General features: G+C 40.1%; 1 protein-coding gene across 2 annotated transcripts in view; it reads left to right on the top strand.

Moving 5' to 3' along the window:
- Window positions 1–21,281, top strand: part of PSME4 (proteasome activator subunit 4) — a 389,258-nt gene that overhangs the window by 65,241 nt on the left and 302,736 nt on the right. For both annotated transcript variants that reach the window (XM_029593434.1, XM_029593433.1), the window contains one exon: window positions 12,343–12,387. In XM_029593434.1, the coding sequence (XP_029449294.1) occupies window positions 12,343–12,387 (45 nt within the window). The remainder of the gene's footprint in view (window positions 1–12,342; window positions 12,388–21,281) is intronic.

Here is a 21,281-nt window from a genome sequence, read left to right as displayed (position 1 = left end):
AAGCTTGTATGGATCATTGTTTATGAATAACATTTTGCAAAAGTTAATTTAAAAAAGATAAGTCAGAATTGGAAAAGATGGCTAAATAACATAGCTTACATGTTTTTATTTTATACCTTAAAATATTCTGAGCTTGTGTGCAGTTTGGTTACATCGCTACCACCACATTTCCGAAGGTATCTCATGAAACAGCTGTATGTGTGGGTGCCTTTGGACTTGCATCAAGAAGTGTGAAATCGAGCTCTGATATGAATTTGCTTGGAAAAGCTAATCAATTTGTTTGTCGTGTCTATATGCTAAGCTCTTGTGAATGGAATATAACCAAACGCAGCTGAAAGATGTTTTTTTATTTTTTTTTATTTTTTATTGGAGGGGGTGGGTTGTGAGTAGGAGTGCATGTTAGCTGAAAATATTTTCAGTTAACAAGTTCTAGTCTCTGCATTTGTATAAAACTACCATGTGGTGCCAAGACTTTCAGAAAAAAAATTTGTCAAACATAAAATTTGTGTGTGTGTGTATAATATAGCAATACATTGCATATGTGGAGCCCCACGATAGTATAGATAAGCAGGAGCAGTTAGCTAAAACATTTTCTCAGTTTAAGGAGATAGTCTATCAGTCTAGCTGACTCAAGTTGACTGGGTTGAAATATGTGCTTTCCTTGAAAATCTATTGGGGCTGAATAGCTTAGGCCAAATTGAATTTTTATTGAACTTTTTTCTGTAATTTGGAGTGCTTTTCCTTGTAAACGTCTGCTGGGTCTAATGGAAAGCTTCGGATGGAATATACACATCTCAAGCTCAGCAAGGGAGCTGAAGCATCACTGGAGACGGACAGAAGTTCTCTAATAACAAATAGCTTCAGTAGAAGCTCTGTCAGGTATATTGTTGGAGGGATATCTGTAGAGAAGAGCATGCATGACACTGAACCAACTTTAGTTTTTATTTAGTTCATGTGACGAGAAGGCAGGTATATTGTTCTCTGTCGACAAGCAAGGCTAAATTAGCTATGAACTTTGGGTGATATTATCCATTGGTGCTGAATGGACCTTTCTCTCCTAGCTCATAGAGAACCCGTGCCAGCACTACCTCATGAGCATATCAGTCTTTTTTTCATCTGAGCTCCTGCACGGAAATTCCAATTTTTTGGTGCAGCTTAACTCGAATTGAGTTGCCTCAGCAGCCCCTCGACAACACTTTTCAGTACTACCAATAAAAAGGAAAGAAGTTAAAAGGTTATCATGTCTGATTCTAAGAAGTCCACAGGGCTTCAAAGACTGCCTTTGTGGCCAGAAGATGTCCATAACAGTCAACCACAATCTTTTTTTTATCGGTGTCTGGGATGAGACCATGACACAACTAATTGTTACAATTGCGGCCAGATATCTCTGAGATCCCAGAAGAACAGGGCCTAGAAGATGGAGGCTATTTGAAGGTTGGTGGAAAGCCAGAGTGGTTCCTTCTTGGGTTCTTTCTATGCCAAATTGAGAAAAGTGTGGATGCTCCATGCGCAAAGGTCTGAAACCCTTTCGCAAGCTTCATAAGGCTCGTCCACACAAGAATAAGCACCATGCATTGGAGCCAGTGGTGCAGTTGATGCCACTGAAGCTGAGATCCAGTTCCATTCCACTGATGCACTTGGTGCCATTGGTACATCAAGTTCTAACACTGTCGATACAGTGCCTTTGGTGCATCAATTCAGTTGTTGTTTGTTCTGTTGATGCATTCAGCATCGGATCCTTGCACAACTGGAGAATCTGTCCCTGGCTCTATCAACACATGATGCATTTGAGATGGGAAAAATCAGCAAGAGGTTCCAAAGGGGATTTACTATGCAATTTCAAGGGCCGTGTCTGTGTCTAGGCTCCTTGAGCAAGGAGACACCATTGTCTGAAGCATGCCCCAGAAATATTCCCCTCTGAGATGAGACCTCTTCCCTATTGCCTTCATCATCATTGGGTTCCTGCATTAATGTCCCCTCACCAATTGTTTTGGTCTATAGAGACTCTGGCCGACCCCCTACCTGATTAGCCAGAGCATTCTACACCACCAAGAGGATCTCATGCTCCAAATTCTTGGGCAGGTTGGGTAAGGTGTCAGGAGTCAAATCAACAAGGACAAAAACCCTGCTCCAAAGTCTTTGGTTTTCTCCAGATCCTGGAAACTCCTTCTGAGCCCACAGCAATTCTGTTGCACTCAATCTTATGGGATTGACAAATAAGAATGTGGGAGACTCCACCGTCCTGCCCACCAAGAGCCAGGAAACTGGATCTTAAATTTTAGAGTTCAGCAAGCCCTGGGTTTTGCTGTAGTCCATTTACCATACTAGTCAGTGGTAGTGGAATCGACACTGAAACTGGCAAAGAAAACTAGGATTTTCTTTAACAATCCTCCAGATGAGGATCCTAGACTGTTGGATAACTTTGGAAAGAAGGTTTTTCGACACTCGATACTCAATGCTTACATCATAGCCTATCAGTTCTACATGGTGCAAAACTGACATGATTGTATTTTGAAGCTGAAACCCTTGCTAGAGTCTCTGGATGAAGTACAGGTGGACTGTCTTCAGAACACAGAGGAATGTTAACATTATATTCTCTACTCTGAATTCAGATTATTTGATACTGGAACCAGATCTTTGGCAGTGGCCATTGGAGCATGCTGAATAGCTTGGTTGAGAGCCAGCAGTTTGCATGAGGATGTTCACGACAAGTTGGTTGATGGTCCCTGCTATGGTGAGATCCTCTATGGGGATGAGCTCAGACAAACAGTCACTCAAATTAAGAAGCAAGTTCATTTTGACAGAATCTGATTAGCTATCTTAATTTAGGTGTCCTTTTTTTTGCTTTTAAGTGCTCCTGCTTCCTGAGACACACGTTTCCTCAATTTCCATGGTATCATGTATCATCTACGCTTTCACAAAAGCAGCATCTGGCTCATGGATGTCAGTGTGAGAGAGAGAAGCAGGACATCACAACAAGCCCAACCCAAGTTTGGGCCTATTTTTTGACCGGACTTTATGTACAAGCTTTGACCCATCTGGAAAGGGGTAGCATTCATTTTCACCTGGAGGAATGGCAGAAGAACAGCAAGCACTATTAGGTCCTCAAAATTGTGGAGTCTGGTTATAGTTTGCGCTTCCCCCACCTTCCAGTGCTGCACCATTGTTTGACCTTTTATTCTGGAATCATCTCATTTGATCCAGTTCTGTCTTGAGATGGAGTCACTTCTCAGCCAGCTGGTGATAGAACTTGTCCCTCCAAATCACAATGGCAGGGGGTTGCTCTCCTGCTATTTCCATATCCCTCAAGAACTCGGGGAGTGGGGGGTGGGGGTGAGATTGAGACCCATTCTGGATTTATGAAGTCTGAACAAGAGTCTGTTAGCGGAAACGTTCAAAATGACTCTCTCCACAGGCTTCATTCAAGCAGAGACTGGCTGTATTCCCTGCATCTGAAAGATATGTATGCTCACATACCCATACATCGCTCCCTTTGGCAATACCTTTGTTTCATAGTAGATTCATCTCACTACCAATACAGGGTCCTCCCTTTTGGGTTTTCAAGTGTCTTCAACAAATACCTAGTTGTAGTAGAAGTGCATCTTTGTCATCAGGTGAACTGTGTCTTTCCCTAACTGGATGATTAGCTAGTGGCAGGACCTTCCCAAGCACAGGTGTTTGTCTTCTGCAGGGAGTCTAACTAGCTTCAGTCACTGAGGTTCATTGTAAACTTCACCGAATCAAACCTTGTCCCTAACCAAAGAATCAAGTTCATAGGGGCATGGATAGACTCTGGAAGAGAGGGTGTGCTTTCCATTGGAGTCAGCGTGCTGCCTTTTGAACCTTGTTCTTGAGCCTTCTACTTAAGGATCAAGTCCCGGCCAGGGAGATTTTTGTTGTCCTTGGTCATATGGCAGCAGTGGTACATGTGATCTCCATGACCCACCTCAACCTGTGGAATTTCCAGTGGGGCTTCTGCACTCGGTGGAATCAGTTGCTTCAGCCCTTTTTGTTCCCAGCGAGGGTCACTGCAGAAATGAAGGGGGTCTGTCCACAGATAGCTAGACCCAGATGTCCTGGAGATGGGAGCTCCCCTGCAGCTTCTGCCTCATCAAGTGATAAAAGCAACAGATGCATCCACTAGGCAATGGGGTGCACACAAGGGTCCTTTCTGAACCCAAAGAACCTGGTTGACAGAACATCTGTTTCAAATCAGTCTTCTGGAGCTACGAGCAGTCAGACATGTACTGAGAGCTTTTTCACATTTCCTTCAGGGAAAGAGAATTCTGATCCAAATCGATGATCAAGAAGCTATATTTTGTGTGAACAATCAAAGAGCATAGGGTCATGGACCCTCTGCCCAGGAATGCCTAAGAATTTGGGAGTGGGCTTTCAGCCACAAAGCCATCCTGCAAGCAACGTGCCTTCTTGAGATCTCCAACACATTGATGGAACACCTCAGCAGAGTGTTTTATCCCCACAAGTGGTCTCTAGATCAAACAGTGGCAGACAAGTTGTTCGATCTCTGGGACTACCTGTCGCGTGATTTGTTTGCATCAGCGGCCAGCTGGAACGTGAAAAGATTCTGCTCCATTCTTTGAAGAAAATTCAAGTCCGATCCAGTTGCTTTTCTGCTCAAATGAGCTTCAGATCTATTTTATGCTTTTCCACCACTTCCATTGGTGGCCTGAATAGTGTAGAAAGTGCTGAAGGATAGGTACTCTTGATCTCATTGCTGCAGCATGGCCCAGGCAAGTGTGGTTCTTGTAACTCATCCGGTTGTCAGTCAGCATGCCAATCCCTCTGGGATCTGATCTGACTTTAATTTAGAAGGAGGGTCATCTGTCATTCGAACCTTTCCCTTTTCAACCTGATGGCATGGATGTTCAGCGTTTGCTGATCTCATCACTGTCATTGTCCAAGAAAGTTGAAAATATTGATCTCCTCCAGGTAGCCTTCAACAAAAACAGCTTACTGTTTTACATGGAAAATATTTTCATATTGGTGTCAAGTAAGTTCCTTGGACCTGATTGCTTGCAACCCAAAGGAGTTACTTCAGTACTTATTCTGTCTCCCTTCCTTGGGTCTTAGTACATCTTAGTGCCATTGCAGCTTGCCATGTTCATGTAGATGGTAACCCGATCTTCATACATCCTTTTAGTTCATGAAAAGCTTATGGCATACAAGACCTCCAGTGGCCAAGCCACACTGATAAGACAAGGTAAGAAAGAATGTGAAATGAAGTTGGCTGTCTAGGCAAAAACTCATAATAAAAACGTTTTAAAATATATCCGAAGCAGGAAAACTGTGAGGGAGTCAGTTAGACCATGAGATGATTGAGGGGTTTAAGTGGCTCTTAGAGAAGATAAGGCCATCAGGGAAAGGCTAAATTAATTCTTTGCTTCTGTGTTTACTAATGAGGATGTTGGGGAAACACTGATTCCGGAGGTGGTTTTCAAGGGTGATAATTCAGATGAACTGAACCAAATCACAGTGAAATTGGAAGATGTAGAAGGCCAGATTGACAAACTAAAGAGAAGCAAATCACCTGGACTGGATGGTATAAACCCCAGGGTTCTGAAAGAACTAAAAAATGAAATTTCAGATCTATTAGTAAAAATTTGTAATCTATCATTAAAATCATCCATTGTACCTGAAGACTGGAGGGTGGCTAGTGTAACCCAGATATTTAAAAAGGGCTTCAGGGGTGATCCGGAAACTATAGACTGGTGATCCTGAATTCAGTGCAAAGGAAAAATAGTGGAAACTATTCTAAAGAACAAAGTCACAGAACATATAGAAAGACATGGTTTAATGGAACACAGCCAGCATGGATTTACCCAAGGGAAGTCCTTACCTTAATAACCTGCTACTTTTTTTGAAGAGGTTAATAAACATGTGGATAAAGGTGAACCAGTAGATGTAGTATATTTGGATTTTCAGAAGACATTTGACAAAGTCCCTCTTGTGAGGCTTTTAAGACAATTAAAAAGTCATGGGATAGGAGGCCATGACCTTTCATGGATTGCAAACTGGTTAAAAGACAGGAAACAGAGAGAAGGATTAAATGGTCTATTTTCACAGTGGAAAAAGGTAAACAGTGGAGTGCCTCGGGATCAGTAGTTGGACCAGTGTTTTTCAGTGTATTTATAAATGATCTGGAAAAATGATGCGAGAGAGGTGATCAAATTTATAGATGTTAAATCACATGCAGATTGTGATAAATTGCGGGAGAACCTTGCAAGACTGGAAGATTGGATGTCCAGATGGCAGATGAAATTTAATGTGGACAAGAGCAAGATGATGCATTTAGGTAAAAATAACCCATGCTGTAGTTACATATTAGGTTCCATGGTAAGAGTTACCTCCCAGGAAAAAGATTAGACGTCGCAGTTGATAACACATTGAAATCATCGGCTCAATGTGCTGTGGCTGTCCAAAATGCAAATAGAATGTTAGGAATTATTAGAAAGGGAATGGTGAATAAAATGGAGAATGTCATAATGCCTCTATATCGCTCCATGGTGAGACTGCACCTAGGAGTACTGTGTGCAATTCTGGTTGCTGCATCTCAAAAAAGATTATAGTTGCACTGGAGAAGGTATAGAGAAGGGCAACCAAAATGATAAAGGGGATGGAATGGCTCCCTGATGAGGAAAGGCTAAAGAGGTTCAGACTATTCAGCTTGAAAAAGAGACTGTTGGGGGGGGCATAAATGGGAATCGATTATTTACCCTTTCAGATAATAGAAGCACTAGGGGGGTATGCCATGAAAGTTCCGAGGTGAAGTACATAAACTGCTATTAATCAAGTTGACTTGGGGAATAACCACTTCTATTACTGGCATGAATAGCATGGGATATTCTTAATGTTTCGGTACTTGCTGGGTATTTGTAACCTGGATTGGCCACTGTTGGAAACAGGATGCTGGGCTTGTTGGACCCTTGGTCTGACCCAGTATGGCAATTTATTATGTTCTTATGCCATGGGACCTCAATGTTGTGTTAACACAACTAATGAAACTGCTTTAGTTAGTTGACTTCTTTAAAGTTCCTCACCTGGAAAGTGATGTTCTAATCGCTCTCACGTCAGCTAGAAGATTCTGAGCACTTCAGGCATTGATCCACTACTCACCTCACATGCAGTTTTTCTATAACAGAGGGGTGCTATGTATTCTGCCCAAGTTTCTGTCAAAAGTGGCTTCAGCCAGACCTCATGCCCATGAAGGGGAAGAAGGCCCTCCATTCACTGTACTGCATAAGGGCCTAACCTTATTATCTGAAGAAATCTTATCATTGGGCTTTTCAACTCTTCATCTCTTACCATTCTAATTGACTAGGAACAGTGGTTTCCAAGTAGATTTTGTCCTGCTGTATCACACATTGCTATGCTCTAGCTGGCCTCTAGATCACAGACTGGCAAGTCTCATCAAGTGAGATCCATGGCTGCTCCAGTAGCTCATTTGTGAGCCATGCCTGTTCATGGCATTTGGAAAAATGCAACTTGATCATCAGTTCACACTTTCACTTTCCACTACTGTCCGGACAATTTTTCAAGAAGTGATAGTAATTTTGGAAAAGCAGTTTTACGCAGTGTGCTCACCCAGTAGTGTATTCTGCACGGGGGGGGGGGGGGGGGAGGTAGGAAGGTCCAGGTTGCATTCAGTAAGTGCTCTGCAGTGAAGCCCTCAGTTTGGGACTCCCCATGTGTCATGGCTTATTCAGCCCTGCTTTGTTGATGGAGAATGTGAGTTTTTACTGTAAATGGGGTTCTCCGAAGACAGCAGGAAGAATTAGCCATGCTTAATACCTGCCTGCCTCCCTGGCTAGTCAAGTGTTGAGCTAAAGCTAAGCTCTACAATCAAGTGAGGGGCTTAAGAGGCAGCTCCCATGTTGGAATTCCCTCATATGATGAGTAGAGCAAAATCTCTCTGAGCTAGGAGAGAAGGGTCTTTTTGTCACAATCAGACGATGTCACTCACATGTCATGGCTAATTCATCCTGTTGTCTAGGAGAACCTCATTTATGTTAAGCAAATTTGCTTTTCTTTATTATATTGAGTTTTTATAAGGTTTTCTTATCTCTTCTGTTTTGTACCTGTGGTGTTGGCTAAGCATTTTGAATGTTTTTAAAAATGTTTTCTTAATTTTTATTTTTTGGTACCACATTGACTACTCTGCTTTATTTAAAGTTGGCCCATTGCTTCATTGAACCATGTCAAGCTAGGCCCATTTGAGGATTTGTAACTGGATAACATATTTCCTGAAAAAAATTTCTTCCTAATTTGCTTCTGCTATTTTTCACCCATAGATGACTTTGAAGTAAGCCAGCAGCTTCAAGAAATGATTTCTCCAATGCCCTTACAAAATGTCTCATCATGGGTCCTTAGAAGGTTCAGGGCCCATGGTGGAGACTTTGTTCATATATTACTGATCCAAATAAATTTGTTTACATCTCATTAGTGTGGAAAAAGGACTGTAAGTCATTTGCTGCCACCCGGATAAAACCAGAAATCAGGTTTCTGACAGGAATTCAGCCTGTTGTCCTTTTCTGACTCCCAAAAACTTCATTGTAAGTGGGTGGAAGATAGGGTTTTATTGCATGCCAGTTGCCCCTTCTATCTTGAGACTCTTGGATTCTATGTATTAGAGGAGGATACAGAAATTACTTTTTTTCTTTTTTGAAGTTTCCAAATTTCCCTTTCTACCGAGATACGATTGTGATTACCGCTGATGTAAAGAAAAGATCAATTTCCATATATGATGCAGGAGACATGCCAGAGCAGATTTGTTGCTGCATTGTCTCCTGCATTAGCCAAAGTGGCAAGATGACATTCTGTTCCTTATATCATCTACTTTACAGTGAAATACCAAACTTTCCTACCACGGGTTGTCTCCAAGTTATTAAATCTGGTTCAGCAGACTGTATCTGTTTCTTGATACAGTCCTTACCATGGAATTTGGGACAGCCCAAATTCTACTTACTTTTTCAAAATCACTAAATAGAATTCTCTTAGACAATTGATTTATTTTTTTATTTTTATTTTTTTACTATCTAAATATAATGTTACCAGGCCAGGTTATTTTCCCTCTGTGCTAACATGGCTTCCATGCTTGGTATGACAGTCAATCATAGTACTTTGTTATTGATGGTTTTATCAGACCATTTAATTCCAATTATGCTATGTAAATGATGTTATTGCAAGATGTTTTTTTTTCTCAGTATGATGATGATAGCAGATCTGTAAGAATACAGAAATCAGGAAAAGATTTATTGAGATTGGAAATATGCATTCAACTTTTGCTAGGGAGTTAAACTTGACGAATGTCACACCCGCTGAACTTTCCTGGAAAAAAGATTTTCCCATCAATGTCTTGGAAATGAAGGCTGTAATAAATGCTCAAAAATTCTGAAATCAAGTAGCCAACAAAATTATATTAGTGCAAAGACATGTACTACCTGAATAACAAAGGAGGAATGGGCTCTGATTCCTGTGTCAGGAAGCTGTGAGGTTGTGAACTTGCAGTTTCTCATGGGGGTAACTGATAGAGTGTTAGAGTAGCTTAGTGGTTAGAGTAGCAGGCTGCGAATCAGGGACGACAAGGTTCAAATCCCACTGGCACTCCTTATAACTTTGGACTGGGCCAGTTACTTCATCCTCCATTATCTCAGGTACAAACTTAAGAGGTAATCTTCAAAATGAGTTATGTGCAAAAATGTAACTACTATTGTAACAATTTTCAAAAGCCATTTACTCGAGTAAAGTGCACTTAGATCAGTAAATCATACGGACAATACAATGGCATATCTTGTAGCAATTTTTAAAAGCCCACTCAAATAAATGCTTTTTAAAATGAGGCCCTTAGATTGTAAGCCATCTGGGGACAGGAAAATACCTACATTAACTGAATGTAGTCTGCTTTAAAATGGCTGACAAGTCATGGAAAGCAGAACATAAATCAAAAATTAAAGTATATTAATAGTCACTTACCAATTGGTATTAGCAAGCATTCCAGCAAACAAACCAAATTGAGACATATTGTGTCCTCACAATTTGTTCCTGGATCAGAAGGTACCAAATAGACCCCACTCAATGAAGTACTTACCCGAGGTGTATCAGTTTGTTAAAGAAGGTACCAGTTTTTTATTCAAGGAGGAAATCTGGATATAATCTGGCAACAGATATCTTCTCACGTTGTTGAGGAAAGGCTACCTGTATGTATTTTTTCCCCTAGCCCTCATAACCATAACCAATACCAATCCTCAGAGGTAGACTGTGTGTGTGATCTTCACTATGCTATTGTGCCTGAGACAGATGGGGGTTTTCTGCCCCACTGGAGTTGCCCATCATGAAATCAATCAGGCTAAGATTTTTTTTTTTCCAAATCTAACAAGTCAGAACCAAGGCACACACTTCCTTCCCAACATCGAGCATAAGTTTGATGCTTTAAGGGTGACAAATAGGCTTGGTTTTTCTGAGGAAGTTTCTAGAGCCCTTCTGATTTATAGGAAGGAGTCTGCCAAGTAGGCCTATGATTTTAAATGGAGTCGGGTTGCCTACTGGTGTGATGCCAAGATTCTAATTACTTTTTTGTCCTACAGAAAAATTGCTTGAGACACCTGTGAGACAAGCTTAAACCCTCACAAACCCTATGAGGATCCATTTAGTAGCAATTGGCACTTAGCATCAGTTTGTAGAAGAGAACTTACATTGTGCCTAGACTGTAGTTGCCAGCTTTATGAGGGGCTTTCTTCATTTTAAATGCCATATAAAGGACTTATAGACATCAACATGGTTTTAAACTTGCCAGCAAAAACCCCTTTTGAGCCTCATGCTCATTATGGAGAATCTGAAATTCATAACCTGGCTTACAAGAGAGCTATGGCTCTTTCTTAAGTACATTATAGCCCTTCAGAGGTCCACTCAGCTTTTTGTTTCTCTCAATACCAAACGACTTAGGATTCTTGTGATAAAATGCACCATCTCTGATTAGCAAATTCATTATTAAGCCTTTGCAGGGTTGCCTCAGAGAGGAACATGTCAGAACGCGGTATGTTTGAGTGATAGCTGAGTTGTCTGCATTGATCTTGTTTTTATTTGAAGAAATATCTTTGCCAGTTAGTGACATGTGTATCTCCATTGAGGCTACTTGTTAAAGAGAAATTAAAATGACTTACCTGAAATATTCTTTGATAATAGCAGCTCATTGGCATCACACAGCCCATTCTTCTCCTCTTTTGGGAGTTGTCTTCTGTCTCTCTTATTTTTGCCAATTGGTCTGTATTGAATTGTTCTCAACCCTGCATACTCTTTCTAGAAAGCTCTTCAAATGTTCTGTGCAATTCCACTGAGCTGCTATCAGAGAACAAATATTTTAGGTAGGTAATATTCTTAGGTGTGCATTTAAGCCTCAGATTTCAGAGGAAAAAGATTTTCTCCTAAGTGTAAAATACAAATATATACAGCCCATGTATCTTCAAAGAAACAATTGGACCTAGCTGCTTTTAATAATTGGAGGAGATGAAACTCACTAGCTGTGGGGAAGCAGACTGGAATAATTCTAGCCCTTAAATCGAGGAATAGCTTAAAGCAATGTTTTTCTTATTTAAAATGTTTCCATATTCAGAAATATAAAATCTTTTTAATTTTACATTAGCTTTAATAACTAAAGAACTTTTGAAAAATTTTATATGTGCGAACTTTCAAGCTTAAATGACTCTTGAAATGACAGTTCACACTGTTAGGAAATTCTATGCAATGATTTGTCATTGCTAGGAGGGGGAGAAATTGCTAGTGTGAAACAAAAGATCCCCATCTTTTGTGCTCTAAATTATAATGAAACTGAGTTTCTTTGTGAATTTGAGTTAAAAGAAAGTGCATTGTTAAGTTTTTGATTTAGAATTCAAGACGACAGATGTACTAGTATGTGTTGGGTCACATTATTATTAAAACACTAGGGAATACGTTATTAGTGCCCTTTTCTATATTGTAATACATCTGTACAGAATGTTTTCATTTTCAGTCCAAGCTCAGTTGTTTTGCAGTTAGAATTGTTCAGAGCAAAGACGTGCCATAATCTTTGCTAAGCTAAGAGTGGGTGACATGTCTAATTTAGTGGTAATTGTTCCGTTAGAGAGTGCACTTGAACGAGAAGGGGGAGAGAGGGTAGGTATATGTGGAGAGTTGCAAACCCTCGTAATCCATGGATTAGAACCATTTAAAAGTAAAGGATTAGACTGCATGTACCCAAATGGTGTCTAATTGCATCAATGTTATCTTTAAACATTGTCTAATTGTATGCTGTGTCATTAAACTAATTTATTTTTCCTCAATTTTTTTTAGCTCTGTAGAAAGTGTACTGAAAACACTTGTGAAAACTTGTCGACCGTAAGTCCTTTGCTTTTGAAATTTTGCAAACTATATTGCTTAAATATTTATATGACTTGTGGCCCCCTTCAGGCTAGTAGGAAGAAACATGTAAGCCCAGGGTGAAAAGATTTCTTGATATTTGTAAGGACATCTAGTGACTGTAAGATCAAGGTGGATCCTTTGCAGCCAGCAACATCTGGTTAACTCTTGAACCACCTTGATCAGGAGGGCTTCCTCTGCAGAGTTCTCAGATTTGTCTTTTCCAAGTAGTAAAGGCCCAGTGTTAGGTGTTAAAGTTAGGATTTTAATTTGACTGTACTATTGTTGGACTGTTAAACTGATCCTAAAACTCAACTGTATGCCTTTTTCTGCAGTTCTTTCTTAAAGCAATAATGTTTTCTACTCATTTTTCAATGAGTAAAAGGCTGAAGAGGTCAAATGAAGGAAAATATTTTAACTAATAAATTAAAAAAAAACACTCTGCAAAGCTAAAAATATACTTATTGCTTTAAAAAAACAAAAAACAAACTTTGATCTGAAAGAATGCATGGTAAAACGTTGTTTGCACCCTAACTGCTACTGCTGAATTATATGTCTTGGACTGACCCATCAATTTATTTTCTGCTCTAGAAGTACCCAATGGTAAATTTGCCCATGACAAATCAGGGAAGAAGACTGAGATACCATGGCTTGCCAGTCCGAACAAACAAAATACCACTCTAAATGGGTTCACCTTGAAACTCAATATTCACTCAAGAAACCCATTATATCATCTAAGAAATTTTAATGTAGTGGACACAACTATTTTTTTAAAATAATATTGAAGTGAATTGTGGTGGCTTCTTATAATCTTTCTCGGGGGGGGGGGACCATCCCGGTTACCCTGTCACCCCGTCATGTTTGTTATATAATCATAAACGCACCACCTCCCACCTCCTGTATTTTTAACCATGCCACAAAGAAAAACATTTTTTTAACTTTATAAACCCTGTGTCAGTTTCTTTGTTTTTTTTGTTTTGTATAATAAATCCTTTGTATCGTTTATGTTGCAAAGCTGCTCACCACCTTATGATGTTCAAATATTTAGCTGCTGATTGAAGCGTCGATGTGGATGTTAATTCTCTTGTCGGTCCTCCATATCTTTCTTAGCGTGTTAGTAGTCCCGACCTGTACAAGTTTCGGAGTACATCCTTCTTCAGGGGCGACAATCTGAACGCAATCTACTCAACAAATGCTTCCAACGCCATTTCCATATCGGTCAAACGTTGGTGCATCCGGCCTCCTGTTCTGCCTCCTAATGGCAGTCATAAATGATACAAAGGATTTATTATACAAAACAAAAAAAACAAACTTTGACACATGGTTTATAAAGTTAAAAAAAATGTTTATTGTTTGCGGCACGGTTAAAAAATACAGGAGGTGGGAGGTGGTGCGTTTATGATTATATAACAAACAATGACGGGGTAACTGGGATGGTACCCCTCTCCCCCCCCCCCCCCCCAAGAAAGATCATATGAAACCACCACTATTCACGTCAATATTATTTTTAAAAAAGTTATGTCCACTACATTAAAATTTATTAGATGATATAATGGGTTTATTGAGTGAATATTGAATGGCTTGCCAGTCAGCATTTTGTTGGGATCTGAAGTTGTTGCATTTTAAGTAGCTTTTTTGTTTGTTTTGCTGAGTCCATTTTTTAATAGAAAAATAGTGAATATTTTATATATAGATATATCCTTTTAAGCCTACCGTTCACTGCCTAATGTATTTGGAAGCACTTCTTTAAAGTGAACCAATACCCCTTTGACAACTTGAAGTTATATTGAAGACACTGACCTAGGTTATTTGCGTACACATTTGTTTTTAAGGACTTGGGTAAACTGTTGTGGCTTTAAAAAAGAAAAAGCTTACTTTTTCCTAAGCAACAGCATCTTGCTGTTTTGGATATGACTTGGTAGAATGCAATATCGATATACTTATTGTCATAACTACCCTGATCCAAGTTCTGGATCCCTGTGTAGATTAGTTCTGTTCTGCTGGGGCATTAACTTTTATTGGTGAGAAGCAAAATCCCACTGTATTGCTTCAAGGTGCTACCACATGTTGAGTATTGTGTTCAATTCTGATCTCTATATCTTAAGAAAGATACAGCAGAATCAAAAAAGGACACAAGGGCGACCAAAATAATAAAGGGGATGGAATGATTCCTCTATGAAGAAAGGCTAAAAAAGTTAGGGCTCTTTAGCTTGGAGAAGAGATGGCTGAGGGGAGATGTGATTGAGGTCTATAAAATGAGTGGAGTGGAATGGGTAAATGCAAAATGGTTGTTTACTCTTTGAAAGAGTAGGGGACACACAATTAAGTTCCTAGGTAGTACATTTAGAATAAATAGAAGACAATATTTTTTTTACTCTGTGTATAATTAAGCTCTGGAATTTGTTTCTAGAGGATGTGGTAAAAGCTATTAGGGTAGCAGGGTTTAAAAAAGATTTGGGCAAGTTCCTGGAAGAAAAGTCCATAAACCATTATTAAGGTGGTCTTGAAGAAATGCACTGCCTATCCCTGGGAAAAGTAGCATAGAATCTTTCATCCTTTTGGGATCCTACCAGGTACTTATGACCTGGATTGGCCACTGTTGGAAACAGGACACTAGGCTTGATGTAATAAAATCATCTATAACCCAAACTAGCTAACTTTCAAATTTTTCATGCTGGTAGAAGATAGCATGACATCAGTGTTGAAATCTGTTAAACTCATTTGGATTTCAATTCAGTTAAGTTCCATTGCCATAAGCCATTCATGTGAAAATATTTGTTTAACATAGGCTCTGGCTGTTACATAGCAACCAGCTCAGATTTTAAACAATAGAAGCTTAATTTGGGTTCTACATGTAAAGCTTAGTCTGCATTCTATTTCTCTCCTTTATTCTTTTACTTATTAACATTCTTTGTACATTATCTGTTCAACCTGAACTAGAATACTAAGTGCTGGATCTTACTCAGTACACCCTTTCCCTTTTCTGCCCTGCCCTCTTTCCCTTGTTGCTTTATTACTTTAACCCCTTTCCTCTCCCCCCCCCCCCCCTCCATTACTATCCCTCTGGACTGTGCAGTTTCCTCTAGTTCCTCTTCTAGTCAGTTTTTTTCTATCTCTTTGGTCTCCCTGCACCCCATGTTTTCCAAGACCATAAGCTTTAAGAACTGGCTTGATGCCTAGTTCAGTGAAAAAACCTGCACATATTAGTTGAACTTGAATTAAAATTAGATGAGAAGAGATGAGAAGCTGAAGTTTTAGAGTATGGTTTGTTCATTATTTTCAGGCTGTTATCCCAGTCTCCTAGAGCCCTGAACTCTCAGTTGGAGGAGGCATATATGAAAGATATGGGGGGCATGCTGACATGGAAATGTATGACCAAAAAAAAAAAGTCATGCTGTATAAGGAAAGCAGTCTGAAAAGCTGAAAAATATTGCATGAGGTTTTTGTCAGTGGAACCTAGCTAAGTGCCACACAGTCATGAAAAATGACAACACTACAGACTCCCAAAGTACTATCTATGATTCATCAGGATTATACCCATTACTAACTGTTCCTTGGGGGACAATAGGAGCTCTTCCTAAAATGAAAAAAAAAAAGAGTTTATCAAACAAGTCAAAATTAAGAGGGTAATTTTGTAACATTCTGCATAAATTTGAAGTCAAGTATGTGCATAAGTTATAAGAACATAAGATATGTCATACTGGATCAGATCAAGGGTCCATTAAGCCCAGTATCCTGATTCTAGCAGTGTCCATTCCACATCACAAGTACCCAAACATTAAATAGATCCCATGCTACTAATGCCAGCACTAAGCAGTGGCTATTCCTTACTGATTAATAGCAGTTTATGGACTTCTCATCCAGGAGCTTATCCAAACCATTTTTAAACCCAGCTACACTAACTGCCTTATTTGCATCCTCTGGCATCAAATTCCAGAGCTTAATTGTGTGTTGAGTGTGAGAATTTCCTCCGATTTGTTTTAAATGTGCTACTTGCTAACTTCATGGAATGCTACCTAGTCCTTGTATTATCTGAAAGAGCACATAAATGTAAATCTGTTATCTGATCAAGTCCTTTTGTGATTTTGTAGACCTCTATCATATCCCCCCTCAGCCTTCTCTTCTCCAAGCTGAACAGCCCTAACATCTTTAGCCTTTCCTCATAGGGGAGCTGTTCCATGCCTTTTATCATTTTGGTCGCACTTCTCTGTATTCTCTCCAGTGCTGGGGAATGTACCGAGAATTTTCAAAGGAAATTGCATACATGCTTTCCCTTCGAAAATTATTCCACTAAAACTGCCCGCATATCTAGTAATGTGTGTGCAGAAAGTTTTTGGGAGAATGTGCTTGCATACTTTTGAAAATGGAAAACTGTGCATAAATGCAAACCCTTGCCCAGCTCAGTCCCGAGAATGCCTCTGCTTTACTGCGGGCAAAATTATGTGCATATAGGCCATATGCATTTCAGGAAAAACTAGTGATCCATTTTAGATGCTACACAAAATAAATAAAATGGAAAAACATTTTTATGATACTTTCCTGTTAAATATATGTTAAGAGATACTATCTACTCTGTCCTTTCTGAAATTCCTCCCTCCTAAATTCCATGCTTTGAATAGCATGATACTGTGCATTACTGTGAGCCTGTCCTCATTTAGAAAAGACTGCATTTTGAAACAGCTTCTATTATATGGTTTCTACTGTTCTCAAGGGCTTGTCTCATGAGCTCATCAGGACTCTTGATGAAGCACAAAAAGCCAGAAAGCATTGTCCAACTGTTTCCTAAAACAAATATAGCCATTTTGTTTGGTGTGTGTGTGTTTGAGGGGGAGGGGGGTATTGGTGGTGGATGCTAAACATGTCAGCTAAGGTCTACCCTCTTCTCCCTTTGAGGACTCAATCTTCCCCTTCCCTGTCTAGCATCCCCTGATTTTCTATCTTTTGCCTATTCTCCTTACAAGATCCTCCCACCCTCTGTCCAGTTTCCCTCTTATCCCTTTTCTCTCCACCTTTATTTCCCAGAATCACTCTGACATGACAAGTTTGGGGGAAGAGAGGAGATATGTTGTGGGGGAGAGGGTGGGAGGAGAAAAGATTTGAGGGGGAGATACTACAGGGGTAGAGAAAAGGGGGAGAGATCCTGGGAGGGGAAGAGAGGGGAAAGATGCTGGAACGAGGTGGGAGTGAGAAAGAAGTTGGGGAGGGATTGTAGTTAAGCATTGAGAGGGCAAAGAGGGGAGAACTGAAGGGTGAAATCTATCAGTAGATAGCAAGGAAGAGAGAATAAAACAGCAGAGAGAAATGAAGCAAAATGAGATGAAAGGGGAAAGATCAATGTCAGACAAATGTAAGGGAGGACGTGAAGAAGACTGGGAGCGAGAAGAAATAGAAAATGGACCCTAGAAAAGGAGGAGGAAAAGAGATCAGGACCAACACATTTAGAAAAATAAAATGAGCAGATAAAGGTAGAATAAAACATTTCATTTTAATGATTGGAATAAGTAGGCTTTGGGTATGTGCATCTCTTAATATTTGTGCTTTGCTCAATGCAGGAGAAAATGCATTTCTATTTGTATTTCTCTAGTATTGCACTGCATGCTTCTTGGAGTTCTCATTTCAGTTTTTATCTGAACATTTAACATTTGTGATCCCTTACTCTCTTTTTGGTAGGAGTGCATGCGACCATGGTGAGGGATTCTGCTAGTGTGTATTCTCTGTGAAAGTATCTATTGCAGTACAGCTTGTGTTTTCCCTTTAGGAGGCATAGTGATGTAATATTTATAGAGCTGCCTTTTTTTTTTTTTTTATAAGTAGTTGTTGCTATTTGAGTTCTGGGAGTTAGTGCTGTTTTGTGTATGACAGGTTTGCAAGATATATGCTGGACACAATATTCTAGGAGAGTTCTCACCAGTGATTTATGCAATGACATGATTACTTGCTTCTTTCTGTTGGTTATGCCTCACCTTATGCCTCCCATCATAGCCTTAGCCTGCACAGAGCAGCAGCTGCTACTAGCTTTAACATGGCTTGCATGAAGCGGCAGTTACTACTATCCTTAACAGAGGGTTTGGGGGTGACCATGAAGTGGCAGCTGCTAGGCTTTGGGGTAGCCTGCAAGGAGCAACAGCTGCTATTACACTTGAGAGTAGCTTGCTTGGAGCGGCAGCTGCTATTTAAAAAAAAAAGCTTGCTGCGCAAACTAGATGGACCATTTTGGTCTTTATCTGCCACCATCCACTATGTTACTATGTTATACTGTTTCACTACCTGTGTTGGGGAGGGGGAGCTCTGGAAAGCAATAATTATATGTTTGAGGGGGCAACAATTATTGGTTTATAGAGGGAGGGGCACAGGGTGGAGTGGCTGGGGGGAGGAGACGGGGATGTTTTTGGCTGGGGGGCATGAAGGGGATGTTGATGGTTGTGGCTGGGGAGATGCAATGGGGGATATTGGTGGTGGTGGTAAGGGGAGCAGAGGGGGGGGAGGGGAATGGTGGTGGCGGCAGCCTGGCGAAGAGGTGGCAGAGGAGGCACACTTTTACATTTGGCCGTAGGTGCCAAATTGCCTAGCTTTGGCTCTGCAGCGAGGAGGTTAGCACATCTAAAACGTGCATCTTAACAAAAGCGTCCATTACATTTACATTCCATGTACATGAAGACATTAGCTATTACCACCTGATGCAGGAAAGTGTTCCCAAATCACATTTTTGTATGTCAGAAAATAACCTCCAGCTCTAGAGAGGAATAAAGTTTACTTATGGTTGAGGGCTCATGAGAAACGTAAAAAAATGTAGTCCTCTGTGCTGATAAATGTGCCCCTCGTAAGGTAGGGCACCCCTTTTTTTAGAGTGATTATTTTTTATTTTGTTTCATTTATTTTGATTTATATTCCGCTTTTTGCACTCTTTTTCAGCACTTCAAAGTGGATTACATTCAGGTACTGTAGGTATTTCCCTATCCCCAGAGGGCTTATAATCTAAGTTTGTACCTGAGGCAATGGAGGATAAAGTGACTTGCCCAAGGTTACAAGGAGCAACAGTGGGACTCGTATAAGTGGGATTAGTATAAGATTTAGTTATTTGCGGTTATGGCAAAAAATAAAAAAATGCATGTATGGCATAGAACGGAGCAGTTCCTTTATGTGTAGAGGAGTAGCCTAGTGGTTAGAGCAGAGAGCTTTGAACCAGGGAGACCAGGGTTCAAATCCCACTGCCACTCCTTGTGACCTTGGGCAAGTCACTTTACCCTCTGTTGCTTCAGGTACAAATTTACAAGTCATTCTTTAAAATGCGATGTGGTCTTATCGCAATAACACCCTAATGTGTCCGATAACTACTGCATCGTGGTGCTAAGATGTAAATTAGGGAAAGGGGCGGAGTTAGGGTGTGGTTTGGGTGTGGAAAACATTTTTCTTTTGGTAGCACTATGAGCAGTAATGTTTGTGACATTGCCCACAGTAGCGCCGTAAATAACACCACCTTTTACGGTAGTGATAGTGTGTGCTGCGGCGGGTGAAAATGCACTGCCATGATGTGGCCAGGTGCCCGCTATTGCCCCCACCCCTTTTTTTCTTCTTAGCTCATTATTTCACTATAATGATGGTGAAATGATGAATCCCCCAGTTAGATTGTGAGCCTTCTGGGGGCAGAGGAATAACTACAGTACCTGACTGTAATTCACTTTGAAGTACTGAAAAGCGGAATATAAAATAAGTAAATGAAGAAAGGCTAAAGTGATTAGGACTCTTCACTTGGAGAAGAGACGGCTGAGGGGAGATATGATAAAGATCTATAAAATGAGTAGAATGGAACGAGTGAACATAATCAATTTATTCTTTTGAAAAGTTCAAAGACCAGGAGACACACAAAGAAGTTACTATATAATATGTTTAAATCTAATAAGAGAAAATATTTTTTTACTCAATGCATGATTAAGCTCTGCAATTCATTGCCATAGAATGTGGTGAAAGCTCTTAGGATAGCTGCATTTAAAAAAAAGGTTTGGACAAGTTCCTGGAAGGACAGTCCATTAACAATTATTAAGGTAGAGTTGTAGAAATCCACTATTCTAGGAATAAGCATCTTGTAATCTATCTACCCCTTGGGATCCTGCCAGGTACTTGTGACCTGGCTTGGCCACTGTTGGAAACAGGATACTAGGCTTGATGGACCTTTGGTCTGACCCAGTATGGCAAGTATTATGTTCTTAGCTAAAGGACACCTTAAAAAAATCCTGGGTGATTCCTTTTTATTTGGTAAACACGCATTGCAAATTTCCATGATTTCATGTTAACGATGCACTTTTGTTAGGAATGCACATTTTAGACATCTGTGCACCCAATGCAATGCACTTTTGAGCACCAGAGATGCTCATTTCTCCTTAACATGCCCCTTTTTGTTCGCCACTCCACTTTCTTCCTCATTTAAATATTGCATCAGGCACACATGGGTTGTGGATGCATGCGTGTCTTACTGCATCAGCCTGTCAGCCAATATTCACATCTTCTGTGATCACATATATTCTTTTTTTAATTCAAAATTATTTTTCATAGTATAATCACTACAGTAATGATACAAGTACAGTACCAACCTGCTCTGAAATGTAGTGTAATATTTATTCATGCATGTATAATTTTAATCTATCTATGTATATACAGGGCAGGAAGTATCCCAGTCATCAGCTTTCATGGGGGTCCAAGCGGGTCAAGGAAAGTTGCAGGTGCTTTAACTGGGCCCACAAGACATTATAGAGAGGCCAGAGGGAAGGGAGACAGAGTAACTGAAGGGAGGAAAAGAGAGCAGCTGGAGGTGGGCGAGGAGAGAGGATGCCAAATTGACTGAAGTGAGGAAATTTGGGGACAAAGGCTGAAGAGGA

Source organism: Rhinatrema bivittatum, chromosome 3, assembly GCF_901001135.1.
Source record: "Rhinatrema bivittatum chromosome 3, aRhiBiv1.1, whole genome shotgun sequence".
NCBI lineage: Eukaryota > Metazoa > Chordata > Amphibia > Gymnophiona > Rhinatrematidae > Rhinatrema > Rhinatrema bivittatum.
The sequence above is the reverse complement of the archived record's forward strand: the minus strand, read 5'-3'. Positions and strand labels throughout refer to the sequence as shown.